This window comes from Pongo abelii, chromosome 11 (genome assembly GCF_028885655.2).
Source record: "Pongo abelii isolate AG06213 chromosome 11, NHGRI_mPonAbe1-v2.0_pri, whole genome shotgun sequence".
NCBI lineage: Eukaryota > Metazoa > Chordata > Mammalia > Primates > Hominidae > Pongo > Pongo abelii.
In genome coordinates this window covers 74,275,605-74,301,243 of record NC_071996.2, presented here as the reverse complement: position 1 = coordinate 74,301,243, position 25,639 = coordinate 74,275,605, and the positions used below count along the sequence as shown (strand labels likewise).

General features: G+C 37.4%; 1 protein-coding gene across 2 annotated transcripts in view; it reads right to left on the bottom strand.

Annotated features, from left to right (window-relative positions):
* The window catches only part of DYNC1I2 (dynein cytoplasmic 1 intermediate chain 2), a gene marked incomplete at its 5' end in the record, with an annotated part of 60,850 nt that extends 35,839 nt beyond the window's left edge, over positions 1 to 25,011 (bottom strand). The window contains 5 exon segments of one of the 2 annotated variants that reach the window (NM_001133616.1): positions 5,147 to 5,237; positions 5,960 to 5,977; positions 19,620 to 19,737; positions 22,257 to 22,373; positions 24,873 to 25,011. In NM_001133616.1, the coding sequence (NP_001127088.1) occupies positions 5,147 to 5,237; positions 5,960 to 5,977; positions 19,620 to 19,737; positions 22,257 to 22,364 (335 nt within the window). 2 annotated transcript variants of the gene reach the window in all.
* Positions 25,012 to 25,639: the final 628 nt, after the last annotated feature.

Below are 25,639 nucleotides of genomic sequence, written 5' to 3'. Positions count from 1 at the left end.
ATTATTTGCAGATTATGGGAAACTAATATTGCATAATAATAGATCTGCTTTAGAACAACTAAAGTCAGACAACCCAATTATTTATGGATAACAAGCTAGGCTATAAAATGGTTGAAATTTTAAGATTCCTAATGAAAACAAACACATTTAAACATCTTAGTTAACATATTCTAATCTTCCCCAAAGCATTACATGTGTGCAGGAAATTGTCATACTGGTAAAGGAAATGAGTCAACACATAAGCCTTTTGGTAATAAAACCAAAGACTATCCCACTGGGATACAAAATAGCTAAAGTTTCCAAAATGTGACCCTTCTGTAATTTATGGGTTAAGCACTGCCTTGGGCTTACATATCATCTGCTTAAAGAAAACAACTAAAGATTTCTGTCTCTAGGAAAAAATAGATTTTTCCCTGGAAAAATATTTTATGTTCAAATGTCAATCCTAAATATTGAGTGATAAGTTTTAGCATCGCCTGCTGGCTAAGTAACTTAGAGAGGATCTTTTCCACTTAAGCCAAACTTAGTTACTAATAAAACAAAAGGTACTTTATCATACTGGCATTTATATAGGTTAGCAATACATAAGATAATTATGTATGGTACTGTATAATGCTCATAGTCCCCACTAAAAAAAGTTAAGCACAATACATTTAGTATTACCATTTTTGTCAAATATATTTTTCACTTATGTAAGACATTATAATGTATAACTAGTTTTAGTTGCTACAATGTTTTAATACAACAAATGGTTTCTCTACCTGCCTATATAATTTATCAAGAAAAATAATAATGAATTAATCTAGAGAAAGCCTTCATTTAAAAAATATAAAGAAAGATCTTGGAATTTAAACAAGGTTATGTGTATGCAATGTAAGAAGCAGCCACAGTGAAGATCTACTTTGTATTAAGCAATGAATAGCAACAAGCTTAGGCTTTGTTAAATCAAAAGTTCTATGAGATGGTCTCCAAGAAATGTTCTGTCATTTACATTATGTAAGAGCTCTGTTATCAATGACATAAAATTCCTTGTTGAGGATGTCATTTTAGTCTAAAATCAAGTAAGACTGTACCTCAAAATACAGCCAGTACTGAAAATGCACTGGACATACATGTACATGATTACATTTATTAGGGGCATCTTCAGGCACATAGAGTACAATTCCAAGTACAAAGCTTGAGAAGTAAACTGATCAAAAATGGAAAAATGGGCCGGGTGCGGTGGCTCACACTGGTCATCCTGGCACTTTGGGAGGCCGAGGTGGGCAGATCACTTGAGGTCAGGAGTTCAAGATCAGCCTGGCCAATGTGATGAAACCCCGTCTCTACTAAAAATCAAAAAGTAGCTGGAAACCATCATTCTCAGCAAACTATCGCAAGGACAAAAAACCAAACACCGCATGTTCTCACTCACAGGTGGGAATTGAACAATGAGAACACTTGGACATAGGAAGGAGAACATCACACACCGGGACCTGTCATGGGGTAGGGGGAGGAGGGAGGGATAGCATTAGGAGACATACCTAATGTAAATGACGAGTTAATGAGTGCAGCACACCAACATGGCACAAGTATACATATGTAACAAACCTGCACATTGTGCACATGTACCCTAGAACTTAAAAGTATTAAAAAAAAAAAAAAAAAGTAGCTGGGTATGGTGACACACACCTGCAATCCCAGCTACTGGGGAGACTGAGGCAGGAGAATTGCTTGAACCCAGGAGGCAGAGATTGAAGTGAGCCAAGATCACGCCATTGCACCCCAGCCCGGACAACAGAGCAAGACTCTGACTCAAAAAAGAAAAAAAAAAAAAAAAAGGAAAAAAGGAAGAGGCCTGGATTACCCCACTGAATAACTGTTCCTAAATTTTTGAGATAACAAATGTAATGCAGCTTCCTAATCTGCAAAGTTAGAGAGAGATCATTTCTCACGACCTTTTATATTTATTCATAAATTACCACCAGTCCCAACAGAAATTCTTGGCACTTAAAGTGATTCAAACATTTTTAGACAGCATATTTTATAATGTCTTCTCTATTCCTACTCCGAGTGTACTAATCTTAGACCTTCTTGGCCAACTGAAGTTGCACGTACAGGTGCATGCACACATCTCACACGTCTTCATGTATTTTCCTATTATATTTCTTCTAATTGTCTTTATTCTTACATTAACATCGTGTTTCCTCAATATGAGTTCATTAGGTTTCATTCTCAGACCTGGGCACTCTTTTTAAATGTCACATATTTAGAAATCCATTATTTCACTGCCAATATCACCATCACAATATTAATTACCTCTATGAAAGCTGGATATGATTTAGTAGAATTCATCATTTTCTATTATTTTGTGTGTGTGTGTGTGTGTGTGTGTGTATACATAAAAATGAATATAACTCAGCCCTCTTGAAAATTAATGTTTCCAAGTGAGTCTTGCTCTCAAAGGAGACAATGTACATATTAAGGTTAAAAAGATGTGGCTGGGTGCAGTGGCTCAAGCCTGCAACCCCAGCACTTTGGGAGGTTGAGGTGGGTGGATCACCTGAGGTCAAGAGTTCGAGACCAGCCTGGCCAACATGGTGAAACCCTGTCTTTACTAAAAATACAAAATTAGCTGGGCGCGGTGGTGCATGCTTGTAATCCCAGTTACTTGGGAGGCTGAGGCAGGAGAATCGCTTGAACCTGGGAGGCGGAGGTTGCAGTGAGCCAAGATCGTGCCACTGCACTCCAGCCTGGGCAACAAGAAGGAAACGCCATCTCAAAGAAAAAAAGAAAGATATAAGGTCACCTCACTCAAAAAGAGGATTTTTCTCTCCATTAAACTCACAAGAAACCAATTTTGTATTCATTATCTAACAAGAACAAATACTTTAAAAAATATTAATTATTTGCTTTTGTGTTTTACAATTTATCATTAAAAAAAACTATGCTTCACACTAAACATAGGTTAGCACACTGCCCTTACGGCTTTTCAATAAAGTCAACAGTATCTTTAAATTAATGATGTAATCACTACAATGTAAATTCTATGAAAGCAAGGACCATGAATGTTTTATCTTCTGCGGTAAACCATAGTATTTAATAAAGTCGGTAACTTAATGAATATTTGTTCTATACATGAATAAATATTTTTCTTACCATTATTACTCCCTGTATTAATTTACAATATTCTAAAAGGTCTCTAATAATCTCTGGGTTGTCCATAAAACTCATGGGGACATGTTTTAATTCACATTAATTTAAAAAACTTAAGTGTCAAAGTACTTTTGAAAGCTAACTTGCTGACACTGAATTAAAATCTACTATTCAAAATCAGGAACAATGAGTCATAATGTACACAGTATAGTATCTACATAAAAATAATGTATAATATCAAATAAAGACATTTAATAAATATAGTAATTTTTTATCTTGGGAAATATTTTTACTATGGTAATGTTGTAGAAGGGAAAAAAAATGCTTTCACTTAAAAATGCCAGTTGATTATTAATTATCTAAAGGAATAGTGGCTGGGTGCAGTGGCTCATGCCTATAATCCCAGCACTTTGGGAGGCCAAGGTGGGTGGATCACTTGAGTCTGGGAATTCGAGTCCAGCCTGGGCAATATGGCAAAACCCTGTCTCTACAAAAAATACAAAAATTAGGCAGGCATGGTGGCGCGTGCCTGCAGTCCCAGCTACTCGGGAGGCTGATGTGGGAAGATCGTTTGAGCCCAGGAGGCAGAGGTTGCAGTGAGCCAAGACTGTGCCACTGCACTCCAGTCTGGGTGACAGAGACCCTGTCTGCAAAAAAAAAATAAAAAATAAAGGAATAATGACGTATTTGTATAAAAATATAGAAGTACAAAATATGAAAAAAATTTTAACCCTATAAAAATGAATTTACACTAGACAAATTGTCTCTATTCTGTAATACATACTATTTTATAAGGTAATAACATTATTTCTAAAAAGAAAATTTTGATTTTTCTTAAATGAAAGAGTTATGTCATTTACCTCCAAAGACAGTACAGCTTAGATTTGCAATTTTGGTTCTATTTGGAAAGCACTTCTCAAATTCAAGCTGGCAAGCTTTATGTACCTTTTAATTGTTAATGATAACCTGATTATTCAAGAGCTGATTGAAGTATTGAGTTTACAGATCATCCAGACACCTTGCTTTTTTTTTCTTGCCCTGTCTTTTAGATATTTATTACTGGTTTGTAACTTCAACTAGAGGGACTCAGGCACAAAAAGCATAAAACTTCTAACAGCTTATGTCTGATTAAAAGGTGTGTTAAGAGATTTTCTTGGTGAGGACATGCAACTTCCTGGCCCAAAATAAGCATTCTTAATCAGCTGTGGATTTTGACTACCTATGTTTAATTTCATTTCAGAAGTCAAAAAGTACGATACCATTTAATACTCACTATTTTGTGTGTGTGTGTGTGTGTGTGTGTGTGTGACAAAGAGGAGTAAGTAGTAATACTTTTCCCAATATGATCTTTGAAAGAAAGCTGAAATCTTACTGAACTTTTGAAAAGCAAGTCCCAACATGTATGCAGGATCCTAAAACAAACACGAAATGTAATTTTACAAGGAAGATGCAAGTTCAGGAATGCTTGACAGTAAACATTCTCAATGTTGTCCTTAGCAGTTATTCCTTACTCTTGACATTTTATGCATTATTATTCTCTATCTTAATTAGCAGAACTAATGACTTAATAGAACAGAATTGAGCTGTTTAACAGAATTGTTTACATTTTCAATTACTGACTGGGGAATCAAGCACGAGAGAGGTTTTACATTATTTACACCCAAAACATTCACGTAATAACCAACAAAAAGTTTGTTTAAACAGAAAAATCTAAATGCATTAATATCTCTATTTTTAATATAAAATAATTAGCATAAAACCGGTTGACTATTTAGTACTAAGTTAATTAAATGTGACAGTTAAAATATTGTTTAAAAAAAACAAAAAAACAAAACAAAAAAAAACACCTTTTTTTCCTCCCAATGTCCAACAGAGAATTTCTATGCCATTTTAGATTTTAAAATGTTAGGACTAACTCGACGCAACTATTTAGAGTCCCTTTAAAGTATCAACAGTATTTGGGCACTGAATGCATTCTATCATTAAAACATTAAAAGGAAAATTACTGTACCTAGATCCCACAGCGCCATCTCCAGAGTCTTGGCTTCCAGCTTCACTTGGAGTGCTCACAGATTTGGAGGATGGAGACATAGGAGGAGGGACTAAATAGTGAAATAGACAGGTATCCGCTGTTACTACACGGAGAGGTTGCTCAGCTTATGACGTTTCAAAAATAATTTAATGAAGTAATTAACAAAAGAGAAAAAAACAATGGCAAACCAAAAATCAAAAATATATGAATGAAAATGAACAGCAGAAAGAAAGGGGAAAAGACAAAAAGTTAACAATGCATGCTGAAGATTCATGCAATTTTTCTGGCAAAATGCATTTGAGCTTTATAATTTTTTTAAAAAGGCAAGATTATGGAAGGATGCATCTTCATCTCATCCATCACCAAATGTGGCCACTAATTTTCAAAGGAGAGCATTCCTTCTCCCCCTTGTAACTTTTCACTTTTAATATCACCAGATTATAAATATTATTTACAATTGCTGCCAACATTCAACTCTGAAATATGTTTCATTAAGTTATTTAATCTCTGGTTTCTCAAGATTTATTTTAAAATATTAACTTTGGTCTATTAATTTTTTCTTTCAAAAAGTAATGTTTAAAATGATTTCACTGCCTCCCCTGCCAAAAAACATGTCAATTTAGAGAAATGACTGCAGCTAAAGGAATGGCTCCTTTAAAATATTCATTAGTTTCCAGCAATTTGGGTGAAAAATGCAAACAGGCCATAAAACAGCATGCCTTTTAGACATTATGCATAACATAAAGTGATGCATGCAAATAAACAAGGCAAGACTTATGGGAACTTCCTTACCCCAGTATTCAGAAAAAACTGAAGTGTACAGACAAAGATACAGACACCCAAAATATTCTTAATCCCTTCTTATAGAAAAATACACATTTTTCATAGTATATAAAATAAACAGCAAGTGCTTTCCCCTAGATCCTCAACTTTTAACATTATATAACAACAGCTGAACGTGCACATTTCATGCTATGACATTTGTAAAACTTTTTGATTACCGTTGCAGGGAGTATAGGAGGATCATCACTGCCATCTTCTGGTTAAATTTTATCATAAATGTCCCCAATCCCAAGTATCTTTTCAAAATAATTTTTCAGTGTATGATATTAAGTGACTAATACAGTTTAAGTTGAGCTGAAAGCCCTTCTTTTAACAGCCTACTGAAAAGAAGGCAAGTTCCTAGTTATATAGGAACTAAAGAAATAAGTATTTAATTAAAAGTCTGTGTTTTTTTAGGATAGTCACATTCATTGAACCTTAAAATTATGTCTAAATGTTTATACACGCTGCAGTAAAAACAGTGGGTTTGGTAATCTATCAAAACATATAATATATTATGATGGCTCACATCTTAAACATAAGTATAAAACTGATCATCCTTATTTTTTCAATGGTAAATTCTAATTGACACCAATAAGATTAGAAGAAAAAAAAATCACAACTAGAATATTTCTTTCCTAAGATACAGTGGCTAACTGCTTACATTTCAAAGGACTATAAAAACATAATCAACGTTTCTAATATTGTGATTAAATCTGTCAGAAACAACTATAAGACCAGATAGCTTCCTATAGTTTACATGCAGGTGGCACTGTGCTAGGTGCTGTAAGTATAATTCAAAGTAGCTAAAAATGATTTTCATCTAAAGTAGAAGAATACTGACGTCCCTTAATTTATCTTAGGTTACATTTCTTCATCTTTTTGTCCATCTTTCACTGTGAGGCTTCCCCTAGTCTAAGTCCCAACTGATATAGGAATAGAGTAATACTTAACAGTTGTTTGCCTACTGTGCTGTAAACACAAATAAATGTTTATTACAGTGAGGCACCACAATGTTTTCAAGATTTTTAAAGAAGAAATTTTGTATGCTTTAAATTACATACCTAATTTCATACTCAGAAAAACAATTTTTCCAAGTGTACATATCAGAGGTTGGAGGAAAATTAGTAAAATTCCCATCAATCTATTTGTGATGAACTAGAGAATTCTTTTTCAGTTTAACATGCTTTTCCCCCTTTCTGATGATTTCAAATATCAATGACTCCACTGAACAAGTTCAACAGTATTTTACTTGGTTAAAGACTACATTTTTAAAAAATGTTAATCAAAATTCTTTACAGAAACAGGCTAAATACTAATTATACAGATAAATAGATACATTAACAGCCAGTTCTGAAATAAAAGTTTCAGAAATAAAAAATAAATCAAAAGGGTGATGCTACCACATTATCACAGTTTCTTAGCCAAAGGCAAAATAAATCAGTGACTTCAAATTTGTAATTATATAAATATCTCCATCCCAGAACTATCTTCTTTCTCCCAAATATAGTTTCAAGCCAAATGATGGAAAAGACTCTATAAAGGACTCTTAGCTATTATCTGAGCCACAGCTACATTTTGCAATAATAAATAATGTATACCACAGAAGGGACAATCCTAGAAAAAAATTACTATCATTACAAAAGGAGGAATGTTAATTTTTAAAAAAGGGGAATGATAGTGTTATTTGGTGACTGCTACATTTTAACCCAATTAATCTAGAAAAATCAAAGAATACTAGAATTATGCAAGAAGGCAAATAATACCACTATATTCCCAGACTTCAATAAACCCCTGAGAACAAATGAATGCATGCATTCGGGAGGCAAAAACAAAACAGAAACACTAATCAACTCATAGGTTCTCAAATGTAAAAGACTCACTTCTGGAATTCATTTTTAAGGATGGTTTGTAAGTCTAATCAGCCTTGAAAATAACATAAACCATTACTAATTAATTTTTGCCAAGTATCTGAGATATGATCTGCTTAGTAAGAACAGTGATTCAATCAGATTACCTTTACTCCACAGTTCTGCATACAAAACAGCCTAAAACAGGCTTTAAATGGTATAAAATAAAGGAATTAATATAAACATAGGTGAATATGTTAATGAATTTCAGCTTCTTAGAAGTTTAGAGCACAGATACCTATTCTCTTCTTTGACAACTGTCACAGAAGAAAAAAAAAAGCTAAACCATGGCAGTCACTGATCATGTAAGTAATGTGAAAAAGACTGTACCTCTTTAACTATCCAGGACAAAAAGGCAATCAAGAAAGCCTTTCCTGCCAACTTAGACCTTGGCCTTCCAAGGATATAAAATTAACACTGCTGGCTTCTGGCCTGTGAAGAAACAACTAGAATATTTTTAGACCACAAAGGACCTGGGAATGCACCTAGATTTAGAATTAGCATTAAGTCTGGGTCAACCACTCAGAACTACACAGAAGTCTCAAGGGCAAAGGATGGCACGTAGCTGAATTATTTTTCAAGTAGAAGAAAGCCTCTGGCAAGAAGGGGTTTCTATCAGCAAGAAAGACCTGGAAAAGGTAGACAGCTAAGGAAGGTGAATGTAGGGAATGGGAGTGTTGGTAGAAGACTGTGAAATGGAAGGAGTGAGCTTTTGGGATGCGTGGAACCCAAAGTTGTGAAGTCTCTGCTAAGGTCATCAATGATACTCAGGACTCAAACATAGCCCCCATTACAATAATGCCCCCTTCTGGACACAAGTGTCCTTAGCCTGGAATATTAAAATTTAAATAACTACCTATTTTTCATACCTTACTTTTTTTTTTTGACCTTCTGAAAGATGTTACTTTAAACCTTAACTCTCTGAAATATTAATTTCTCCCTTCCCCTTGCTCCTTCTCTTCATAATGAGGTTTAAATATCCTCTACTAATCTCTCATAAGAGTTTCATTTCCTTTATTCTCCTTGTCAATGTGATTCAGAGCATTACATTAAAAAAAAAAAAGAAATTAATAAGTGAAAATAACATTTTAGCCCGGGTGTGATGTGTCATGCCTATAATCTCAGCACTTTGGGGGACTGAGGCAAAAGGATTCCTTGATCCTAGAAATTTGAGACAAGCCTGGCCAGCATAACAAGACTCTGTCTCTACAAAAAATCAGCTGGGCATGGTGGCACATGGCTGTAGTCCCAGCTACTCAGGAGGCTGAGGTGGGAGGATTGTTTGAGCCCAGGAGGTCAAGGCTGCAGTGAGCCATGGTTGCACCACAGTATTCCAGCCTGGGTAACAGAGTGAGGCGCTGTCTCAAAAAATAATTAAACAATACGATTTTGTTGTTGTCCTAAAGCAGAATGGCTTTAATTCGCCCTTACCAGGTGGCAAGACATATGACCTAGTAATAATGGAACAAAAATTTAGGTGTCTAGCCTGTGATGGCACCAGAGGTAAAAATGTAAGTAATATATTCTCCTTGCTCTCAAGAATCTCTAACAAAAAGTCATCAAGTTACCAAATAATTAAGAATCTATCAGTAGGCAGGGACAGTGACTCATGCCTGTAATCCCAGCATCTTGGAAGGTCAAGGCAGGAGGATCGCTTAAAGCCAGGAGTTTGATACCAGCCTACACACCCAGCCTGTAGAGATGGGTGAGTCCTCATCTCTACAAAAACAAAAAAATTAGATGGCTATGGTAGTGTGAACCTGTAGTCCAAGCTACTTGGGAGGCTGAGGTGAAAGTATTGCTTGAGCCTGGAGGTAGAAGCTGCAGTTTGTGCCACTGTACTCCAACCTGAACAACAGAGTGAGACTCTGTTTAAAAAAAAAAAAAAAAAAACTACCAGCAAAGAAAAGTTATAAAGGTTTGATTAGCTGTATCTCTTTTTTCTTTAAACCAATTGTTTTTAGTAGGAAAAAAAAAATCCACTTTAGGAAAACAATAGATTGATTTTTTAAAATAAACCCAGTGTTTTTATACTTCTATGCTTTAAAAATATTTAATAAGTACTCAAGGAGTACATTCTATATTGAAAAGAAAAACAAGTATCCATCCTAAGTCATGATACAAAATAGATGTTTTACTGTGGTTTACTGTCATAAAAGGTTTGGAAGCCATGGCCTTCATCCGTATCCTGTATTTTTCAGGCCAAATTACAAATAAATACTGGACTTGTAGGCATATGTTTTAAGGATTATGAAATGCACTTAGCCTAATTTTCTAACGGTAATGAGATCTTCAGAAAGCCTTTAACCCTTCACAGGTTCCATTATAATGGTAAATCTGCCAACAAGAAAGGGAAACATTATTTAGAAATAAGGACCTCAAAGAAAGGAAAAGATGTAGATCTAACTTGAAAACTTAAATTCTTAAATCTAAATACAGTGTTAACCTTTTCTGGGAAGGAACAGCCAACCCTTTGTTCATAGCCATTTGGAGAAACTGGTAATTCAATTGTTAATCAGCTCATGCTGCTTTGATAAACACAATCTCACATATCTTCACATTACTGAAAATTTCAAATAGATATCATAAGCTAAATAAATTAAAGCAATGACATTTGGCTTGTTTTTCAAAGCATATTTATTTACTGCTCCCTACAATGTTCTATCTTGACCAGAATTGAGTCTCCACTCTTAATTACTGACAGCTAAAAACTCTGAAGTCAAATAGTTTACAATAGATAAGCTAATATTTAATCAAGAGGAAGATACTATTCCGCCCCACTGAGAAAAACCTATGTTGAAAATTATGCCGATAATATATTCTGTAAAAAATTTTTTATTAATAATCTATTTATAAAATGACTGGAGATAAAATACGCTACCTTCCCCACTGTCTTATAACTAATCCAAATATTCAACAAAGTTTAAATCACATATAAAATGTTCTTCAAAATCTTTCTATAGCCAATCATGTTCACTAGGGACATTTTTATTTTAAAAAGTAGCTACTTACTAAATTATCTCTCCATGGCTTAATTTAGTAATAACATTACACTAATAGTATGAGGTTTAATGGTATCTTTCTTCCTTCTCCCTTTCTCTCTCATATCTACACTCATAAACAAACAAACAAAAAAGTTGGCATAAAGAAAAACAGCAAGGGGCTGGGCACAGTGGCTCAGGCCTGTAATCCCAGCACTTTGGGAGGACCAGGCGGGCGGATCACTTGAGGTCAGGAGTTCGAGACTAGCCCGGCCAACATGGTGAAACCCCGTCTCTACCAAAAATACAAAAATTAGCTGGGCTTGGTGGCAGATGTCTGTAATCCCAGCTACTCAGGTGGCTGAGGCAGGGGAATCGCTTGAACCTGGGAGGTAGAGATCGTGCCACTGCACTCCAGCCCGGGAGAGAGAGCAAGACTCCGACTCCAAAAGAAAGAAAAATAGCAGGGGAATGAATGATCTCTTTTAAAGTTTATAGTCTAAAAATGCCCATTTGAGATGAATATAAAAATACAATACTAATACTACAATATTTACCCCAGCAAAAAGCTTGTTTTTGAGTTCTAATCCATTAAGATAAAATCAGTTTGTTATTGGCTACAAATGGTTTATCAAGACATATTTTTTATTTTAACCAACTTTTCTCAGAGTCAACTCTCAAAAATCAGAGTCACCTAAGACAGGCTATAAAACTAGGATAATTGGCCGGGCACAGTGGCTCACACCTGTAATCCCAGCACTTTGGGAGGCCGAGGCAGGCGGATCACGAGGTCAGGAGATCGAGACCATCCTGGCTAACACGGTGAAACCCCATCTCTACTAAAAATACAAAAAATTAGCCGGGCGTGGTGGCAGGCGCCTGTAGCTCCAGCTACTTTGGATGCTGAGGCAGGAGAATGGCGGGAACCCAGGGGGTGAAGCTTGTAGTGAGCCAAGATCACGCCACTGTACTCCAGCCTGGCTGACACAGCAAGACTCCGTCTCAAAAAAAAACAAAAAAACAAAAAAACAAAAAAAAAACAACTAGGATAATTGAAAGCTGATTATAGTTACGATTAAACAAGCCAGTTTTTAGTCTCTACAGTAGTTTGGTTTAGTGACCCATTTAAGACACTATCCTGCTTAAAACTCTATTAAAATGCCTTTCATCACTTATAAGGCTACAATTTTTTTAAATGTTGAAATCTCTCAGAAAATCCCTCAAAAATTTGTGACTTTGATTTATGGGTAAATTCTCTGTGAATGTGGGCTGGACTTAGTGTTTCTCTTCCAATGGACAGAATGTGGCAGAGGTGATGCTTTGTGACTTCCAAATCTAAGTCATAAAAAGGACAGTTTTCTTCTGACTCTCTTTTTCCTCTTGGATTGCTCACTCTGGGAGAACCCAGCTAACATGCTACAAGGATACTCAAGTAGATCTGTGGACTGGCCCACGAGGATGGGAACTCAGCTGTCCCACTAGCAACCAACACCAACTTGCCAGCCATGTGAATGAACCACCATGAAAGCAAGTCCTCGAGCCTCAGTCAAGACTTCAGATCACTAAAGCTCTAACTGAAATCTTGACTTTGACCCAATGAGAGAACCTGAGCCAGAACCACCTAGCTAAGCTGCTACCAAATTCTTGACCAGCAGAAACTGTAAGAGATAATAAATGTTTACTGTTTTGGGGAGAAAAAAACAGACATAAGAAGAAATAGAAAATCTGAAGAGATTATAACCATTAAAAAAAACTTCAGCAGTTAGGGAGGCCAAGGCGGGAGGATCACTTGAGGCCAGGAGCTTGAAACCAGCCTGGGTAACATAGCGAGACCCCATCTATACAAAAAAAATTTTTTTAAACTAGCCAGGCATGGTGATACCTGACTGTAGTCCCAGCTACTTAGGAGGCTGAGGCAGGAGGACTTGAGCCCAGGAGTTTGAAGCTACAGTGAACTGAGATCACACCACTGCACTCCAGTCTCGGCCACAGACTGAGACCCTTCTCTAAACTGCACCCCCGCCCGCCGCCACACACCCACACCCACACCCACACACACACACACACACACACACTCTCCAAATGATGAATAACCCCTGCTCTCTACTCTCTGTAGAAAAAAGTTATAATCAAGGCAGTTTTAAAATGGAAATCTAACGAGCTTTTAAGAAACAGGCATCTTTTATAAATTATTCTACAAAATAACAAAAGCAAAAACTGACCAATTTATTTTAAAACCATAACCATGATGACCAATGAACATGGACAGTATAAGAATCAAAGGCAAATTTCATTCATTAGTACATATACAAAAAACCCTCAATAAAATATTAGCTAATCTTTTCTTTTTCTTTTCTTTTTTTTTTTTTTTGAGACGGAGTCTCACCCTGTTGCCCAGGCTGGAGTGCAATGGCGTGATCTCGGCTCACCGCAACCTCTGCCTCCTGGGTTCAAGCGATTCTCCTGCCTCACCCTCCAGGGTAGCTGGGATTACAGGCGCCTGCCACCATGCTCAGCTAATTTTTTGTATTTTTAGTAGAGTCGGGATTTCACCATTTTGGCCAGGCTGGTCTTGAACTCCTGACCTCATGATCCGCCTGCCTTGGCCTCCCAAAGTGCTGGGATTACAGGCGTGAGCCATCATGCCCAGCCTAGCTAATCTATTTTTAAAATACATGCAGGCCAGGAGTGGTGGGCTCACACCAGTAATCCTAACACTATGGGAGGCTGAGGTGGGTGGATTGCTTGAGCTCAGGAGTTTAAGACCAGCCTAGGCAACACGGTGAGACCCTGTTTCTTTTCTTTTCCTTTGAGACAGAGTCTCGCTCTGTCACTCAGGCTGGAGTGCAGTGGCGCCATCTCGGCTCACTGCAAGCTCCGCCTCCCGGGTTGACGCCATTCTCCTGTCTCAGCCTCCCAAGTAGCTAGGACCACAGGCGCCTACCACCACGCCTGGCTAATTTTTTGTATTTTTAGTAGAGATGGGGTTGCACCATGTTAGCCAGGATGGTCTCGATCTCCTGACCTTGTGATCCGCCCGCCTCGGCCTCCCAAAGTGCTGAGATTACAGGTGTGAGCCACCATGCCTGGCCTAGGAGACCCTGTTTCTACTAAAAATTCAAAAATTAGCTGGGTGTGGTGGCAACACATGCCTGTAGTCCCAGCTACTCGGGTGGTTGAAGTGGGAGAATTGCTTAAGCCTGGGAGGTGGAGGTTGCAGGGAGCCAAAATCGCACCACTGCATTCCAAAATGGGTGACAAAGTGAAACCGTGTCTCAAAAAAATAAAAAAAAGAGATAAAATACATGCAAAAACTCATCTGCCATGCCTAGAGGTAACTATTAGTAATTAAAGCAAAAAAGTAAACATGTCTCCTGCTTTTCTAACATTTAGGGTAACCGAAACCCCTAGTTATTGACAGAAAGCTCCCCTTTACAGAACAGCTTTAGCCAATAAATGCAGAAAGAATGGCAGAATTACAAAAACAATTAAATAACTCCTAATTAAATAACTTAGATGAGGATCATCGATGAGTATTAACACCATCAGATAAAAGGCTGATAAAGAAATGAACAGTCACACAGTGCCCAAGTATCACCCTCAGATATTACCTATTAGTCACAACGGGGTAATTATGATGGAGAGATCAGGTTATCACAATTGTAACCCAATAATCAAGCTTAGCATCTCTCAATAGCCAGAGATGTGCTACTGATATGATACAATATGAAGGACACAACACCACTTATGAGATTTTCTTGCCAAAAAAGTTCAGCCTAAAGTGAATCAAGCTTCTTTTCTTTTCTTGAGATAGGGTCTTGCTGTGTCGCTCAGGCTAGGGTTCAGTAGTGCGATCATGGCCAGCACCTCGACCTTGCAAACTCAATTGATCCTCCCACCTCAACCTCCACAGTAGCTGGGACTATAGGTGCCTGCTATCATGCCTGGCTAATTTTTGTTTTTCTTTTTTTTTTTTTTTTTGTAGAGACAGGGTCTTGCCATGATGCCCACGCTGGTCTTGAACTCCTGGGCTCAAGCGATCCACCCACCTCAGCCTCCCAAATATCTTTCTTCCTTCTTCCTTTCTCTCTCACATCCCAAAGTAATGGGATGACAGGTGTGAACCACCACGCACAGTTCAAATTAGATCAAACTTGAGCTTTTTAATCTAACTTCCAGTTTAAAGGAAATATAAGGGATAAAAGCTAAATGTGAGAATGCCATCAGACAAACCCAGGAGGGAAGACAGTCTACAAACCAATTGGCCCACCCTCTTCAACAAGTAGATATCATGAGGCAAAAAGTAGTATGTGTGTGGAGAATATTCTAGATTTTTAAAAATTAGGAAGAGTGTAGTGGCTCATGCCTGTAATCCCAGCACCTTGGGAGGCCAAGGCAGGAGGATTGCTTGAGCCCAGGAGTTCAAGGCCAGCCCTGGCAACATAGTGAGACCCCACCTCTACAAAAAAAAAAAAAAAATTAGTCGGGCATGGTGGTGTGCACCTATGGTCCCAGCTACTTGGGAGGCTGAGGTGAGAGGATCGCTTGAGCCTGGGAGGTTGAGGCTATAACAGGCCATGGTTGCACCACTGCATTCCAGCCTAGGTGACAGAGCAAGACCTTGTCTCAAAAATAATAATAATAATAATTAAAAAAATAAAAACATATAGCAATGCAATGTATGTATGGTACAGCAACACTCTGGAGGGAAACAAACTAAATTTCTTAAGGGAAGAAAAATGTTTGTGAACCTAGGACTATTTTGTAAAAGGAACAAAGGGGGTGATTTTCTATATCATAAATTAGAATACAATACAAAGGTGCAGTAACTAAAACTGGGTTGTGTAGAATCAAACAAATAGATTCATAGTGAAAATAGAGAGCCCAGAAATGCCCATAAATATATGGGAATTTACTGTATGACAAAGTTGGCATCAGACTTTAGCGGGGGAAAAGATAAGACTAATAAACGGCACTGAGAAAATTAGCTAACTATATAGAGAAAAATTAGGTTGGATCCCTACCTCATACTATTTAAAAAAATATAACCCAAATATCTACATGTGAAGGGTAAAACTATAAAATTAATAGGAAAAACATAGAAGAACATATTTGCATCCACAACGTAGGAAATAATTTCTTTTTAAAAAAGACCAAAAGCACACAAAAAAGCATTATACAGGTTGAGTATCCCTTACCCAAAATGCTTGGGACCAAAGGTGATAGATTATTTTGGATTTTTGACTATTTGCATTATACCTAGCAGTTCAGCATCCTAACTTAAAAATCTGAAATCTGAAATTCTCTAATCAGTATTTCTTTTGAGTGTCATGTTGGTACTTAAAGTGTTTCAGATTTTGGGGCATTTTGAATCCTGAATTTTTGGATTAGGAATACTTAGCCTGTAATTGCTAGATTTGACCATATCAAAATGAAGGATTTGATCATATCAAAACAGAGGATTCTGTTCAATGAAAAATATTATAAACAGTTAACAGGTAACAGATTAGAAGGGTTTTTAAAAAGACCAAAACAGACAAATGTCCTCCCTAAAATATACAAAATAGACAAAGAATGCCTACACATCAGAAGATAAAGAACCTCAATCGTAGTAAATGGGGAGAAGGATACAAATATGCAATTCGCAGAAGGGAAAACTTGAATGGTTAAAAGATATATAAGTGGTCAACCTCACTGTAATCAGATAAATGTATATTAAAACATTTTGGTGTACCACTTTATACTCATCAAGTTAGCAAAAATTAGAAAGCTGGATAATATCCAATCATGATGTGAATATGGTAAAGCAGTTACTTTTTCATGCACTGGTAGTGGGAGGGTAAACTTTGTAGCCATTCTGGAGAGTGACACGCAGAACCTAATTAAGCTAAGTCTTATATACAATAACATAGCAAGTCAATTCTTGGGCATACACCCCAGAGAAAGTATTCCACAGTCCTCAAGGGAAAAAACACATATTTTTTGCAGTGTTGCTTATGATAGTAAAGCAAAGAGACAAAAGGAAACTGAGTGCATAGCACTGGGGGAATGGATAAGTAAAATGTGGTACATAATAGGATATTGTATATTAGAAATAAATAACTAAATACATATATAGCAACATGGAATAAACAAAAGACATACAGCACTATGCCATTTATATATATAAAGTATATATACACAAAAATATGTGAAACCTTGAAAAACAGAGGATAATCTGAAGGATGTATGTTAAAAATTCAAAAGTGGGCTGGGCATGCTGGCTAACACCTGTAATCCAGCACTCTGGGAGGCCGAAGAGGGCGGATCACGAGGTCAGGAGTTCGAGACCAGCCTGGCCAACATGGTGAAAGCCCTTCTCTACTAAAGATACAAAAAATTAGTCAGGTGTGGTGGCACGTGCCTGTAATCCCAGCTACTTGAGAGGCTGAGGCAGGAGAATCGCTTAAACTCGGGAGGTGGAGGTTGCAGTGAGCTGAGATCACGCGATTGCACTCCAGCCTGGGTGACAGGGTAAGACTCCGTCTCAAAAAAAAAAACAAAAAGCAAACAAACAAAAACTGCAAAAGTGGGCACTTAATGCATTAGTGGGAATGAGAACGGAATTAGAGATGAGAAATGAGGGACACATACACAAACCCTAAAGAATGTTCTTTCAAGAATTAATGATGGAGATGGGCCATTGATACAGTTTGGACATCCCCTCCAAATCTCTTGTTGAGATGTAATCGCCAGTGTTGGAAGTGGGGCCTAGTGGGAGATGTTTGGGTCATGGAGGCGGATCCCTCATGGTTTTGTTTAAAACTGTGTGGCACCTCCCCCCACCTCCTGCTCTTGCTCACTGCATGAGACATGCTGACGCCCCTTTGCCTTCTGCTATGATTGGAAGATTCCTGAGGACTTGCCAAAAGAAGCCAGCAACATACTTCCTGTAAAGCTTGCAGAGCCATGAGCCAATTAAACCTCTTTTCTTTTTTTTTTGAGACGGAGTTTCACTCCTGTTGCCCAGGCTGGAGTAAAATGGCCAGATCTCAGCTCACCATAACCTCTGCCTCCCAGGTTGAAGCAATTCTCCTGCCTCAGCCTCCTGAGTAGCTGGGATTACAGGCATGTGCCACCACGCCCACCTAATTTTGTATTTTTAGTAGAGACGGGGTTTCTGTGTGTTGGTCAGGCTAGTCTTGAACTCCTGACCTCAGGTGATCCACCCACCTCGGCCTCCCAAAGTGCTGGGATTACAGGTGTGAGCCACCCCGCCCAGCCACCTCTTTTCAAGTTACCCAGCCTCAGTATTTCTTTATAGCAACACAAAGAACTAACCCAGCCAAAAATTAAGAAACATGAACACTTCAGGGGTGGGCGGATCATGAGGTCAGAAGTTCGAGACCAGCCTGGCCAATATGGTGAAACCCTGTCTCTACTAAAAGTACAAAAATTAGCCGGCATGGTGGCACAAGCCTGTAGTCCCAGCTACTCAGGAAGCTGAGGCAGAAGAATTGCTTGAACCCGGGAGGTGGAGGTTGCAGTGAGCCGAGATTGAGCCACTGCACTCCAGCCTGGGAGAGAGAGTGAGACTCAGTCTCAAAAAAAAAAAAAAAGAAAGAAATATGAACAAGTGAGTTCAGTGAAACTAAAGTCTTAAGAAGAACATAAAAGAAAAAAAATCCTACAGGAGAAAAACAAAAGCCAAAGCACAGAAAAAAAAGGTAACTCAAAGGCTAACAAGCAACTTGGTTTAGTTACAAGAAAATAAGTGTTCTGATTCATTTACTTTTAAAATTGCATATTCAACATAAACTTATTGAATAAATACATAAAATTAATATACTTCAGTCTTCAAATTCTACAAGAAAAGGAAACTGAGCTGAAAGAAATAACAATGAAGCTGACCATGAGAGTAGCCAGCCTTTTCATCTTGAAACCTTTTAGAAATATCAGCTCTAAGGACAGTTATGTTGCAGTTTCACAACAAGCATAGAGCATTTACAATCTCCAGTATTTGTCCCCTGGACTAGATAAAATTAGCCCACCAACTAGCCCTAAAATGTTAGGTCTCTAAAGGATAAAGGCCATGTTAAACTAAAATACTATGTAATAGCACCCAGCACAGAACTATTTTAAGTAAGCATTTGTTCCTGATATGTAACTAGATTGTCCCGTGTACCTCTACTATTTCAGCTTTTTTGGTCTAGTACAGTTATCAAAATGAATAACACAGAAAAATAATAAGATTAAGTCAAATCACTGCGAAAATAAGCCACAAAATTATCTCCCTTATTAGCATTAACAGCAGAAGGCTATAAGCTTATCCTTCCACTCCTGTACCTTTCAATACTAATATATTTTGCATACTAAAAATATAAGTCTGATTGTATCTCTCTCTAATCTCCAGAAAGGAATATAGAGTTCAGATCAGGAATCCTAGTTATCTTTGAGCTTAACATAGTATGGCACATAAAACTTGCTTAACAAATGTTTGTTGAAATAAATTACTGATTTAATAAGAGAAGTCAATTGGTAGTTCAGTATATGTTAATAATTACTCTTGCAGCTCTTTTGAACAAATAAAATAACCATGAACTAGCATATCTGAAAAAAAGACAATTCCAAATAAAAGATTAATAATTTTAGAGACACAAGGAAAATATGTAAAATATATCAAGTCAATCCACTCAGCTATGTCTGAGCTGAACAGAATCTATGCCTATCTCTTATAAATGGATATATTCTTAACCTTACCAATGGGGGATTCTGGAGTTAGCCCCATGCTTTGAAGCAATGCTTCAGCTTCTCTTCTTTTTTTTTCAAGATCTGATTCTTCTTGCACAGGAGCAACAGCTTCCTTCTTCTGATCTGTCTAAAATGTTTAGGTTAAAAATTTATGTTTACATATAGTATGAAAAATTTGTTTGCAAAAATGTTTTAAATAATATGCTAACACTGTATACTTTTAAGCCATGAACTTAGTTTTGAGTACAGCTTAAGTTCTTTTTATAGTCATTAAATGAAAATCATTCTCAATAGAGTTCTAGTAAATAACCTCCAAATGATATGTACTAAACTGCTCTATCTTCATATGTAATCAAGGAGTTTCCACAAAATTTTCCTAACAGACAAATTCAAGAAGTACAGTCAACTTCAAATTATCTACAGTATGAAATTGCTGTCTATGGTCAGGAATAATAGACAACTTCCCCCAAGTGGCACAAAAGGTTAGATACAATATCACATACAATGAAAAAATTAAAGTGTAATTATTTAAGAGGTAACAAATTTTAAGTAAATGACAATATGATTTGTTGAAAAAGAGTATCACAAACTTCTGTATAAAGTCTTCATTTTATTTGGGATTGTTTTGTAAAATTAAACTCACTTTTGCATAGCACAAAACATTTTGTTATGAAAATTTTTGCCAGCTTTTATCTCAGCTATTTATCGTTTTAGCACAATCTTCTGGTTAAACTAGATAAACCTCAATACTCTCAGATCATCCAAGACATCTCAGGTAAAATGTAAGCTTTCCAAGGAAAAGTTTTTTTTATGTAAATCTCAAATCCCTATGCCACCTAGACAACTACTACTCAGACATTGTCTGGAGTGAATTTTGTTAGCCATAATATTCTATGCCATTTTGACTTAAAAGTCATCAGAAAAATTAATCAAAATAACAAAACAGGTTGTAATATCAAGCTGAGGCTTCACTGTTGATAAAAATATATTAATAGACTCACAGTTTAATACCATTGTATTATCTCTTGTAACATTTTTATAAACTTTGTTTTTTCCCATTGGTCTGTGTGACTCAATAGTTTTACAAGCTTTAAATTAGGTATAAATCATGCAACAGATATCCCTTAGAAGCCATTTTTGCCAGTTATGGCCATCATTAGAAAACAAAAATGAAATTTGCTCTCAGCACGGAAATGTTTAGGGCTATAAATATTATTTTGGAATAGCTCTGCCAACCTGAATCATGCTTCTACCAGTCAGCTTTCAATCTAATAGCTAATGTAAAGCTCCAATCCTCTTATAATGTATCACAGAAAGGTTCAGAATAAACTAACAAATTCTTCAATTACAGGCCTTTACAGCATCATAGTAATGCCGCACATAAAGTGTACCTTCAACTTTTCTATTACTTATTTTTCTCTTAGTCCCCAAGAGATTTCTGGCAGTCTTGGCTATTATTTAGGCTACCACATATAAAAACTTGGTCCTAAAGACACACAAGAAAAACTACCTTACACTAGGTATTTAAAACATATCTGTAGTAAAAGTATACAGATATGTCTAAAGAGTTTCCATAGGGATAAAAGTATATCTCAATGCGGGAACAAGTAAAATGTCTCCAACTCAGGGCCAATGTACATTTGCTGTATATAATGTGATGCATATTTTTGATACAAAAAATCAAAAGAAGTACCTGGTCCACCTTTATGGTACCATCAAACCTACTAGTCAGTAAAAATATTTCAATGACTAACTCATAAGAGATAAGAAAAAATCCCTTAGTCAATTAAATCATCTATTATGTATATTTTATTTGCCATTAATATTATCCATTCTGACAAATTAGCAGTTCAGACTAGCAAAATATTCAGATAAATTCAAAGTCCAAACTAAGTTATGATATATATATACCATATTTATGAGCTATTATAATATAGACGTCTTGGCTGAGCGTGGTGGCTCGCGCCTGTAATCCCAACACTTTGGGAAGCCTAGGCAGGAGGACTGTTTGAGTTCAGGAGTTCGAGACCAGCCTGGGTAACATGGCAAAACCTCATCTCTACAAAAAAATACAAAAATTAGCCTAGCATAGTGACATGTGCCTGTAGTCCCAGCTACTCCAGAGGCTGAAGTGGAAGGATCACCAGACTCAGGGGAGGTTGAGGCTGCAGTGAGCTGTGTTCACACCACTGCACTCCATTCCGAGTGACACAGTGAGACCCTGTCTCAAAAAAAAAAAAAAAACCCCAAAACAAAAAAAAATACAGATGCGCCTTACTTTATAATAAATATATTCCTAGGAGACTAAATATGTAAATTGAACTTTTATAAATCAAATTTTAGAAATGCATCAATCTATATGAAATTGTTTTTAAAAATCATATTTTATCAGTTTTGTCATTTTCACATATCTTGCTTCTTTAAAATCTTGTAAAGTAAGATTCACTTACAGTGCTATGTCTGCAGTCAGAACTGCTAGATTTTTAACTATCCTGAAATTATTAGGTTTGTGCAAAAGCAATCACAGTTTTTGCCATTACTTTTAACCACGATTACTTTTGCACCAACCTATATGTAAATATATAAATATGTGAAATAAAACCCAATTACTTTATGTTGTTTATTTAAGAAAAAAATCAAACATACTTCTTTTTTTTTCCTTTCTTCTTCTTTTCTCTTCTTTTCCTCTCTGATTTGGGCCAGTCGCTGCTTCTTACGTTCCAACTCAGCCTTTAATTCACTTTTGTCTGACATGTTTGTGACCTTAGAAACATATAATCATTATGTTAGTAAAAGCAGCACAGTTGAAAAAACTAGTGTTCCAAGAAGAGAACTGTCCCAGAAGGCCATATAGTTCAATGCTATCTCAAAAAAGCACAAAAACCTTACTTTTAAAATAACAGGGCTGGGCAGTAGCTTACTTTGGGAGGCTAAAGTGGGAGAACTGCTTCAGGCCATGAGTTTGAGACCAGCCTGGGCAACATAGCAAGACCCCATCTCTACAAAAAAAAAAAAAAAAAGGCAAGAAAAATAAAAAATTAGGCGGCATGGTGGCATGTGCCTATAGTCCCAACTACTTGGAAGGATTGCTGGAGCCCAGGAAGTCAACGCTGCAGTGAGCCGTGATCATGCCACTGCACTCCAGCTTGGGCAACAGAGCGTCTCTAAAAAAAACTTTAAAAAAATAAAGGAAGCATATATATTATTACTAAGATTTAAAAAATGTATAAACAAATATACATAATAAATATTACCTAGATCTGAGCATAGTAGCTAGCCCATAGTAAGCACTTTAATGTTCGCATACACAAACTGAACACAATGTCTCAAAGTTTTTGATGACAATATATTAGGTACCCAAGATAAAGGTCAAAACTGGCTCTTAAAACAGAGGACATGGTTTGGCATTTAGAAGCTCTTAAGCTATATGACACAGATCAAAACTATTACCAATTCTATTGCATTCATAGAAACTTGATAAAAAACAATAGATCAAACTGAACTTTTCTGTAAGTTCTAAAAGTGCTGTAGCAATACTAAAGCAGAACGCAGGAGTTACCATCATTAGCTATCAAATCAAATGACTGTATTTCTCCACAATAACCTTACCTATACCTCTGATGGCACTTTTAGTACAATTACTTGTGGACATACCTGAAATGTTCCCTATTAGATTGTAATGTACTTGAAATCAGGGACTGTTTTTTAGTTATTTTTGTTGCCTTCACAACATCCACCAGAATGACCTTAACATTACAATTGATACTGGCTAATGAATAATGGATACGGTAAACAAAATTACAATCTGAGCTTCAAAAGCCAATTGCACAAACACTACTTCAGCTTGAGTTTTAGGAAGAAATAATGAATTAGGATTTTTTTTTTTTTTTTAAGTAGCCTAGCAGCTGAGCATAAGGCAGGAGCCAGGAACTCGTTACCTTCTCCACATGATTGACTTATTGCCTAATGATCAATCGCTTTCAATGTCTCTGTACAAGTGAAGTATTAAATGCTTTAGATCAAGAAAACTAGGAGAATAACCTCTGGAAAACTAGGTTAGGGGAAATCTCTTAAAAAGCGCAACTGTTAAATCTGAACAAAGGTAAGTCAGTCAAGAGGAGAAATTCACCTACTAACAAGTGGATAAAGGAAATTTCAGCTACTAAACTCCATTAAGACTGGCAAGCGAATTGATAATTTTCAAGCATACGAAAAGGTCTTGACATGGCAGACCTGAAATATATACACAATATCTTCCAAGATTTGTTTGAACAAACTAAAAGCAAGAGACCGTGTTTCTTATTCCACCCTTTCTACACCTCTCAACAGCTCCATACAAACGGCTGGTGAAGAGAACTTCCATACGTAACTGTATGCTATGCTAGACACATTATTTTTTGTTCAACGTCAACTGTAAAATAGATATGCCAACAGTAATTGATATTAAAACAAGCGCATTTTTAGTTAAAGCCCAACAACAAAGTCTTGACCAGCTGAACTATAGCTGACCAATCCTCTCATCCTCACAGACGCCAGAGACTTCCACCATGACCGACATGTTCACGTTCTTAAAACTCAAGAGAAGAGAAAGTCTCTAGAGTTTTGTGCTAAAACCTCCGTGTTCGGGTACTTTCCATTACACATAAGGTGAGGGGAGACACTATCAAGGCAAGTAGAGATGGCCTTAATTTGTAAAATGGGGCAAGGCGAAAACGAATCACTTTCTCCCCTGGGGTCACGGCCAGGAGGGCGCGGTCCAGGGCAGGGCGTCCAGGAGAAGAAGCCAGTGGGCGCCGGACAAGCCTCAAGGCTCCCCAGGCCACCTCTGGAGGGTCGAGAAGGGAAAGGAGTGGACTCCTCTCACCGGGCCGCAATGAGTCACCGCACCCAGGTTTCCCCGCCTTTCCTCCCCAAAGCCGGGCCGGGCGGGGATGTCAGCAGGAACTGCCAAGCCGCCCTTCGAGTTACGACGTGGAACACAGGCAGGGAGGCCTTGAGGGAAGAACAGTCAACCCACCTGTCAGGTGACTGGATGGGGAAGAGTCCTCCCGCCTGCAACTTCCCGGTAACGTCCCTCGCCTAAGCCCCTAACACCGACTGTAGCCACCACCAGCTCCACGGCTTTCCAAAGCACACAAAGAGGGATGGGCGGCGGCTGCTACGGCGAGAGCTTAGGGACAAATGGCCTCACCAGAACGAGGTCGCTCCCAGAAATAAAAGTGGGGCCCTGCTGCGAGGAATTGTAGCCCCTCCGTGACTTACCTGTCGTAAAGCAGAAGCCGGTAGATAAAACAAAGAACCCAGCCAACCCAGGGGCCTTAAGTATTTCCGCTTTGCCAAAAACTGGAAAACTACGCCTAATATTCTCAGGCCAGGAATCCAACTTCCGCCCTCGCCTTACAAACTGACACGACCGAGAAGAACTACAAACCCCGGCAACAAGGAAAACCTGCGTGCGACGAGCAGTGCATTCTGGGAATTGTGGTCGCTGGGTGTCGCAAGGTGTGCTGGGACATGTAGTGTGTCACCTCCTTTAGGTTTCCCACTCCAAGGCCTTCTTCCGTCGAGAAGCTTCTGTATAAAGTATTCTCGTCTGTTGATCCGTGCCCACAGTGTAGTATGTGTTATAGTGTAAGATCTTTGACCCAATATTGGCGGAATTTTAAGAAGGGCTATTTTCCAGTGGTGAACCTGTGAATCACGCTGCTGCACATTCGATGAAGACGTGAAGTAGACTTTTTAGGATGTAAAACATTATATATATATATGTACATATATGTGTAAGTTTTAGGGAAAAATGTCTTATATAGGCTTCATGTGGCATCTTACGCAAAATCTAAATAAAAATATGTCAACTGACATAGCAAATAATTCTTTAGTATTTTGTTGCAGTGTGGTAGCATTTTGGTTTTCTCTCAAACAATTTTAGGAAATAAAGCATTTTGTATTATTAGACTCTCAAACCAAGCTAGAATGTTTTCCACAGTTAGATTTTTAACATACAAAGAAAACAAAAGTTACTGGAACAT